Source organism: Etheostoma spectabile, chromosome 14, assembly GCF_008692095.1.
Source record: "Etheostoma spectabile isolate EspeVRDwgs_2016 chromosome 14, UIUC_Espe_1.0, whole genome shotgun sequence".
NCBI lineage: Eukaryota > Metazoa > Chordata > Actinopteri > Perciformes > Percidae > Etheostoma > Etheostoma spectabile.
In genome coordinates, this window is record NC_045746.1 from 231588 (window position 1) to 240840 (window position 9253).

The window sequence follows — 9253 nt, forward strand, 5'->3', positions numbered from 1 at the left end:
CCCCCCCCCCCTCTGTCTCTCTTGTATGTGTAGCTGGAGAGAAGAAGAAACCTGTGAAACCAGCAACAGGAACTCCCAGCCCCAAACTAAATGGTCAGTTTTATTACAATCTTTTCTATTCCAGCCTAGTAGAGTCCCGTCATTCTTTTTCTATTCTTCTGTTTTCTTATCTGTTCTATGTTTGTATTTTGGTCTGGTTTAGTTCGGTCTTGTCTACTAGTTTCATATATTCTGCTCTGATCCTGCCCACCCCACTCTGCTCTGTTCCACAGTATTGTTTGTCTTATGTTTTTGTCGATTTTATTATACTGTTCTGCTTTACATCATAGTTCTAAATAATTTATTTTTTGTCATTACTCATAGAACGCTGAATTATCTACAGTGGTGTTCTGGTTTGCTCTGTGCTGCTGTTTTGTACAGTTCTCCATTTTTCACATCTGCTCTCTTATGATCCGTCCTATTTTGTTGTAATTTAGTAACTCTGCATCTCGCTGCATGTAAAAGAGTTCCTATAGCTACAGTATGCACAAGTTTAATGTAATTATCAAAACAGGAAGCAGTCATTAAATCTCATGAAAGATTCTGCCTAAAGCCAGCCATTCATTCTTGTTTCTTACTATATGTGCTACGTATGGATATAAGGTTATAGGCAACTTGATCTTCTGTGTATTTACATATTTACTGTGTGCAATACCAATTAAACACATGAGTAAAGAAGAATCAACATGTGATCTTGTCATCTTATTTGTGTTTTTCTGCAACATGTTCATTCACTTATCTAAACTGTACAACATCTAATACAATGTTGATTTTATTCTTTTCCAAACCTTTCTTTTCCATTTTGTTCTGTTCTATTCACTTCTATTATATTCCATTCTGTTGTGTTATATTGTCTTTTATTCTGTTTTATAGTTCCAGATGATGTCTTTGCTCCGAACTACATATGGAAAGGTTCTTATAATTACCGTGGGAGGAAGCAGCCTATGACACTGAGCATCACCAGCTTCAACTCCACAACAGGAAGAGTCAACGTCTCCCTCAGTAATGGCAACATGGACCTGCTCCTATCAGGCATGTTACAATATGGATAATTAATTATACCCTGCATATTGTATATCCAGTACAGTATATGTAACGTTACATGACAGGACATGTCATACTCATAGTGCATGTCATGATTATGTTGCAGAACGTCATGATTTATTCATTGGTAAAACACAAAATAGACACCTAGCTGTATAATATGGAGATCTTGTCGTAAACACAGACTGTTTAATCATGTGTTTGCTTTTCTAATGGTGTCTGGATTTCACTTCTTTCCTAGAGCGACCAAGCTTATTTTTTTTATGTTGTTACTGTATTCCCGCCCCAAACTAACACACACACTTATTCACACAGACCTCCCAGGGTCCTACAACTGCGTTGGCAGGGGGTTAAGACGCTATTAAAACACAAATCCTGTTGAATTGGTTCCTGGAGTAAGCAAAGTGCCCAAACACTACTTCACAAAACTATGCAGCTATCAGACTTTTAACATGCATCTTCTGGCTTAAAGGCGCAGCCTTACTGTAGATCAATAACTGCTAAAGCTGCACTCACACAGACACCAAAAGGCCAGGGCCCAGTCGCATACAACTTCAAAGTTTTTTTTCCTTTTAGGATTATTCTTAAGATGTCAGGTTTTCCTAAAGGTGTAGTTCCACATTTTGGGAAATACACATAAAATGACAAGACAATATCAATCTTAGGTCAGTGCATTAAGGATGAAGCTGGAGTGAAGACTAGTTCAACCTAGCTGAGCATAAAGACTGGAGGCATGGGGAAACAGCTAGCCTAGTTATACCCTTAGCGAAAATAACAGTACATTTATGTTGTCATTACAGTTTGATCTATTTCTTGACATGGCAATTCTTCTGTCTAGCAGTTTTACTGAGATTTTTTTTTTAAATCAATGTTTGTTGATTCTATTTTACAGCTGCATTCAGATTTATTTTATCCTTTCATCTTTACGATTTCCAATTGGAAATGATATAGGCATCCTGCCGAAGAAGCACCAGTGGAAGAAGAAACACATGCTGAGAGATCTAACGATCTGTAATAACCCAGCCATTGTATTGATGTGTTTCTCTTCGTTATATTGCAAACCAGTTGTTTATTCTGTCCTCTCCAGGAGTGTATAAGGCTTCTGAGGCCAGGCTGTTACTCCTGATGTACCAGGTGAACTACGCAAACCAAGGAACCCAGCTCAAAGATTCAGCCCTATCTCCAGCCAAAATCATAGATGATTCCTGGACCATGGATGGATTTGTAAGTCTCCGTGGACACAGAGCAATCAACTAAATTAGATTTAGTTGAGCTAGATCAATATATTAATCAAATTCTGAACTATGTCTTAAATTTGTGGACTTGTGTGTTGCCTTCTCCTATAACTGTATGTGTCCCATATGTTCATCCTTTTTTTTTTAAATCTCTTTTCCTCTCCAGGTATCAGCAGAGCCTGATGGTTCTAGTTACGTCTTTCAGGGTTTCATTCAGGGAAAAGACTATGGACAGTTTGGACTGCAAAGACTGGGTAATGCTATCCTAGGTTAAGTAACAACATTGCAAAAGTCAGTATGGACTGTAAATGATAATTGGAAAAATTTGATTAACTCCTTGCAAGAAGCTCACTAATAGAGAAGGTGATCAGGGAGCTTTTCTTTGCTGGTAAGAGTGACCTTTTTGCGCATGCTTAGTCAGCCTCGTGGTGGACACATTCTCACAGAGAGCAAAGGCTGCTCTTCAGATTTGAAGAAAAAGGACTGAACTCCATTAACCTGCATCCGAAGATGACAACCATCTCAATCAAATAGAGTTGAAAGCAGTCCTTCATTTTAAGTTATCAGTAACTGATCTTCAGTGATGCCAAAACAGACCGGCCAAAAACTAAATATTTTGGGCAGAACAACAAATTGAACAAGATCTGACCACTTCTCCAGTCCCCGTACATCTTGCAAGTGTGAAAAAAATGTAATCCTAGAGCATCCACTGTTGATGAGAAGATATCATACATACTGTACAGTACTACTACTACCAACAATATACAGTGCAGTTATTGCAAGAAGACTTAATGTAAAACACGTGGAACACTGAAAAAAGAGGCTTTTTTTTAAAGACCAAATTCACAGTTTCTGAATGTTATTCTATCATGCAGTCTAATGGCGTGGATGGACAATGCCAATGTATTTCCTTGTATGTCACAGGTCTGAATATGTCGGAGAGTCAGAACTCGTCACCCCCTCAGCTTGGTACCAACAGCAGTTCTGTGGCTATCGCTATTCTGGTGCCTTTCTTTGCTCTAATATTCACTGGCTTCGGCTTCTATCTCTACAAACAACGGTATGTGCTAAAAAAAAGTGTTTCCCTTTTAAGTGTGTTTCTGTTAAATCTCCGCTGTAGAAAAGAATGTGTTCCTGTCACTGCATTGTTAGTTTAGCCCTGTTTTCCATTATTGTCATAGAAAAAATGTTGAAAGGCATTGTTAGCATTTTAAGAAGCTGTCTGTTTCACGACAACAGTAGCTGCCTCAGTGGTTAGATTGTCGAGGTGGTAAGACACATTCAAGTCATTGTCTTTGCAAAATGTGTGCTGCAAAACAATTGTGTTTAGGAGGTGTTAAATTGGATTTTTTTTCAGAGATATGATTCAAGCACAATTGACTGGTTGTTTGCCATTGTTAACATCTCTGCAAATAACTTTTGTTCTGCTATTAATATCTCAAGAAAAAGCTTGCTGAAGGAATTAGTTTGGGATGGGCTGATGGGAATCTCACTAGGCTTCCTAAAAAGCACAACACTCTCTCTAATCCTTCTTAAAGCTTGTTTACTATGCCTCATCTCCCAAGATTGCATTCACTCACTATTGTCTACTGGCTTCCCAGTTATGTTAATAATAATAGGCAATTAGAACAATTGATTTAGAACAAATCACTCTAATGGTGTAGTTATATATATTTTTTTATTGTTTGTTTTTTTCCACAGAACCACACCAAAAACACAGTACACAGGCTGCTCAGTCCATGAAAACAACAATGGCCAGGCTGCCTTTGAGAACCCCATGTACAACACCAATGCCAAGGCTGTAGAGGGGAAGGCTGTTAGATTCGATCCAAATCTAAATACTGTGTGTACCATGGTCTGAGGATTGGTTATCCTCACCTGAACTGAATGACTTTAGACATGTAATGGGACCACTATTGGTGCAAGGCTGCGGAGGGGAAAGTCGTATGCTTCGAATCAAAGCTCAACGTTGTCAGCAACACGGTCTATAAATCAATTACAAAAGACCTTCAGTCCCACTTCAGAAACCTAAGCCCCCCAAGCAGAGTGATAAACCAAAACCCAGGGTTGGCTCCTTTCATTTACAGTATTTTTGTATCCACAATTTCAACAAATGTAAACACAAAATGTCTGCTACCTTTGACGGATGCAACACAACCAGAGAGAATTCACAGTAACATGTGACTTCAAGTGAAACAAAAGTATGCAACCCAACGGAAAACTATACCAACTATTATTCCTCTCCAACCCCAAGACTCAGCGGGTCATGGATAGTTTAAAGTTAGATTCTCCATCAGACACAGCCAATGTACTACAACCTCTTACCTAACCACGCTCACAGTCTCTAATACCAGTAGTATTGATTAAGCCATGACCTGCTTGGCGGTCATCTCGACATGTCACCATAACCCAATGCAGAGCTTTGTGTTTCACACAGAGCTTTGGAGAGAAGGAGCCGCTCTCAGCTCTGTAACCATTAGGAAGGAGATCACATCATCAGTGCTTTGGCCATGATTATACATCATGGAGATAAAACTGCGCTACAGAAATGGGTTGATTTCATTTGTACCACTTTGTCTCCCTGGCTATACTGAACAAATCCTTACTGTGAGGAACACAGATGCAAAATGGCCACAGATGGTAAAGTGTGACATGAAGAGGATGTCACAGAAGACACTGTGAAGCAAAAACGGTTTCTGAATGTCTGGCTTCAAAACTGACAGAAAAAGACACTGTCAGCAACAGACCATCAGTTAACCAGACTGACTAGTTGTGAACAGGAGCCTATTTCTACAATGACCACGGAATACAACACCCTCGCAGCCAGAAAAGACAACATGCTGTCTCCATGACAACCAGGGGCTGGTATTACCAGTCTTTTTCTATGAAAGCAGACTAACACAGCTAATGCTAGCAGACAGTAGCAAAAGTTGCTTTGAAAAAAGACTAATTCCAAAGCAAAGGATAAGGGCAGCCCTGGAGACGCAGCTATAATCCTCACTGAACTGGGATTAGAGCAAAGCAAAACTAAAAGGAGTCCAAAGGGGAGCTAGCACTAATAGAACAGAAGGGACGAGACTGACTCATCTAATGGATGCTTCACATCCAATGGATAAGAGAGGAAGCTGAGGAGACGGAGACAACCCCTGACTGACCTGGAAGTAGTGTGAGAGAGTCATCAAGAGAAAAGATGAGGTCTTAAAATCCTAACACAGCTAATCGGAGCCTGTCTAACCTGAAATCAACTACTGCGAGAGGTCAGTCTTCTCCCTACATAATGAATCAGATCATACAGAGTGTGGCCTTGAGGAAAGACGTTCCTGATCCTGTGAATTGAAATGCATTCTGGATGAATGAATGATGCTGAATGGATACAGAGGACTCTGATGGACTAGCAAAGCAAAAGACTTTGAGGAACAGAGAAAGCTCTGGCACTAAAGCACACTTTACAGGAACACTACCTGTCTACCCGCCGAAAGATGGACTAACACAGGGATGGAAGGAAAGGTTAGAAAGACACTGACAGGATGAATGGCAGACAGGAATGATGACAGATACACACACTAACACAACTCTGGAGAGACGGAAAGACGGATGGTATTAAAACCAACAGTTAGACACACAAGGAGATAAGACTTAAGACTGTTGCAGACCACCGTCCACTGCTTCTACTTCCCAGACAGATTTAAAGTTGAAACACAGATTACCAGGCTTACAGTCGGACAAACACAGAGACAGACATAAATTGACAGACAGGCTAAAAGAAAGACAAACAGGGTTGTAGCCCGACAATTGTGGACACAGTTCCACTGTAATTCTGCACTCTGCGAGTGCTTATCTTCTTTCTTTCTTATTGCTGCAGAATCTTCTGATCTGTAAATCTATTGCATATATATTCGGGAGCATTCACCACCTATATTTTTGTGCTATATATTTACCACAGGGGAGGTGAGCTAAAGGGGAAAGATGGATTATAGCAAAGTTTTTTTTTTTAAAGAAAAAAAAAAGAAGAAATATCACAATTAAATTTATTATAACTATGTGCTGTTCACAGAAGTCACACTGTGTTTTGGTTCCTTTGTAACATGGAGTTGTTTCTTTTCATTCCCTGTGTAACGTGAAGTTCCTCTCACCATCACTCTTTCCCACTGAGGCAATCATTAGTGTCTGTGACGTTGTTGTTGTCATTATTGTTTAGATACAAGGTTTGCCAGCAACAATCATGCTCTTTAAGGTTAATGTTTCGCCAAGCATTCTTCACAAATGGTAGATTTCTAAACCATTAAACCATGAACAGATGGAGTTTGTGCTATGGCCATTTTTGTTTTTGCCCCTTCATTAGATCTGTTGGCTACTACACATACTGGACATGTCCAGGAATTGTCACCTTTGTGACACGGACAAAATTGTAATGTTCTTCTGGATGAACGACACTGTTTGCTAACCTAACTGGTGATATTATGCCACCAAAATTTGCACATCAACACTCTTGAGTTCAAAGATGTCAACAAACATCCCAGCTCTTGATGGAACCAACGTGTTTAAATTACACATGTCCAAGCTCCAACTCTGGTTCAGGTTCATGTTTTTCATTGTCTCTCGCAAGGCCAGGCTAAAGTTAGAAACAGAAAAATGATATAAATGATAATAGTGATAATTGCTGGTGAACTGTTTGTGGATGGCGGTCTACGTTCAAGATGTTTCGACCCACGTAGGAAATTTGTTTGCCAGTTCATGTTTGTATTTTTGCGTCATACATTTTAGGATGTCTCAATGGGTTTGTGTATGAAAATATTGCTAAAATTATGATCTAATTAAGTTGTAAACTCTACACGTTTTAACCATGTTTGTTCAAAAGGTCTCAAAGACAAGATCTGTAAATCTTACATGATCATCCCCTCCAGGTTTTATATCACTGAGTCTTGGTTCTTAAGGTTTCCCCCTCTGTTAAAAATGTGTTTGCTCTCACAAATCAACACTGACATGTCTAAGATCACATGCATTCTGTTTTAGTGTGTTTCTGGTTAGATTTAACCATATGAAATCCACATTGATTAGAAATGGGCACACATTATTTTCAAATTTTTAATTTGAAATTGAAAGAAAAAGTTTGTCCTACCTTTGGCACTTCCTAAGTCATGCACAGTAGGTTTTAATCACAGTGTTTTGCTTGTGTACATTGCATTTCAAAAAACTGAACGTCCGTTAATGTAATTTATTTCAGAGACACTAAAGCTAAAGATGAGCTCACCATTTGGGAGAAGATCTAAAGAGTTCACCTCAACTATTGAGTAAATCTAAAAACATAACCGCGGCCATTGAGATTTAATATTTCCCCTCGCTTTTACTCATTTTTATTTCTTGAAAATAGTAGCCCTATATCTCAGCTCAGTGTTGCTTGGCTGGTAGCTGTTTTATTTATTTTTTTCAAATCTGATTTACAACCTCCACAACTGTCACTGCATTTAACTCCTGTGGGCCACTGGAGGCTGTTGTTGCCCATGTTGCTGGCGTTTCTGAAAGTTTCATGTGCCGTGAGTACACCACTGCTGAGGGAAAAGAAACCAACATCCATAAAGAATTGTTATATTCTAAGAGAGAGGCCTAAAAATGCAACATGTACCATATCTATGTCATATGGTTTCCACGCGACAGGAATACGTGTATTAATGAGCATGAGTCACTTTTTTTCAGCTTCGGTGCCCATTTCAAAATAAAATCTCATATTGGTTTTGAAGAGCCTGGTTTAAAGGTCTTAAACTGAAGTTAGTGAGTTTGGGTCTCACATTTGATGAGTGCCAGCTGTTTTTAATGAGTGTGGGTGTCAGGGTGAGCGAAAACATCTGCTTGGCTTTAGGAAACCCTGCTGACCTAACCACAGCCGCTGACCGCAACCAGCTGACAGAAAACTCCTTTTAAAGTCATCACTGATTTAAAAACAGTGGTGGCTTCATTGTTTATCACTGCTGCGACTGTCCCGCACTTCATCGCTATGCTGACATTGTTTCTTATTACAGTTTGGATTGATTGTTGCTGCTGCTGCTGTTGTTGTTGTTGTTACTGTTGTTGTTGTTGTTGTTGTTTTCGGTATGGATCTGACACAGTGCCTACCAAAAACCATGGGACCCTCCCTGTCATCTACACATGCGCACTCTTTCAAACACATACACCTTCACAGACACGTAAATACATACATATAAACACACACCTGCTCTAGCGCTCCCCTTTGTCAGAAGGCATTTTTTTCTAAGCTTCAGTCTATTTTGCCACAAGCTTTTCCTACTGACTGACCGCAATAAGACCCATGTGATTTGAAGGACTTAAAGCTGTTCCTGCCTGGGGACATTGGAAATATTCACCATTTGAAGAAAAAAAAGATGAAATATAGAAAAAAAAGTGTTTTGTACAGAAATATATTTTTATGATGAAATTATTTGTAAAATGTATGAATCTATTATGTAAATTTTCAATGCAATGTAAGATTAAAAAAGGCTAATTGCTTTTGTAAAAAACAAAGTGTCCTTTGTTTCCTTTGCTGTCTTTTTACTTCAGATGACTTTCTGCAAATGATAGTGTAACCACTTTAACTGATACATAACAATAAACCAAACATATTGTCATTTATGAGGAATGTACACCACGGTGTTGTGTACATATGTACAGAATATATAAATATATTAAGCCTTGTAATGTGGAATTTAAAAGTTGTGACTGGAAATCTATTTTCAAAGTCAGGGAGGGCGTCGAAGAGGAAATACTGCAGGCACAAAGTGTAAAGAAATTGATATAAATGCAGGGTAGCTATCTCACCTTGAGATGAACTCCCTCAACTTCTTACATTCATTCACGGTAAAAGTCCTTATCGCTGGAATGCAGCATTATTTTTTCTAGTGCACCTGCGACTGCTGGTCTTACTTTTCGCAACGTAGCAGGTA

At 39.1% G+C, this 9253-nt stretch overlaps 1 protein-coding gene across 1 annotated transcript in view; it reads left to right on the forward strand.

Moving 5' to 3' along the window:
- LOC116701449 (CUB and sushi domain-containing protein 3) overlaps positions 1-8690 on the forward strand; it is a gene marked incomplete at its 5' end in the record, with an annotated part of 211419 nt that extends 202729 nt beyond the window's left edge. Inside the window, 6 exon segments of the mRNA XM_032535155.1 lie at positions 34-93; positions 913-1071; positions 2171-2307; positions 2485-2572; positions 3243-3378; positions 4020-8690. Coding sequence (XP_032391046.1) covers positions 34-93; positions 913-1071; positions 2171-2307; positions 2485-2572; positions 3243-3378; positions 4020-4179 — 740 coding nt within the window.
- Positions 8691-9253: the final 563 nt, after the last annotated feature.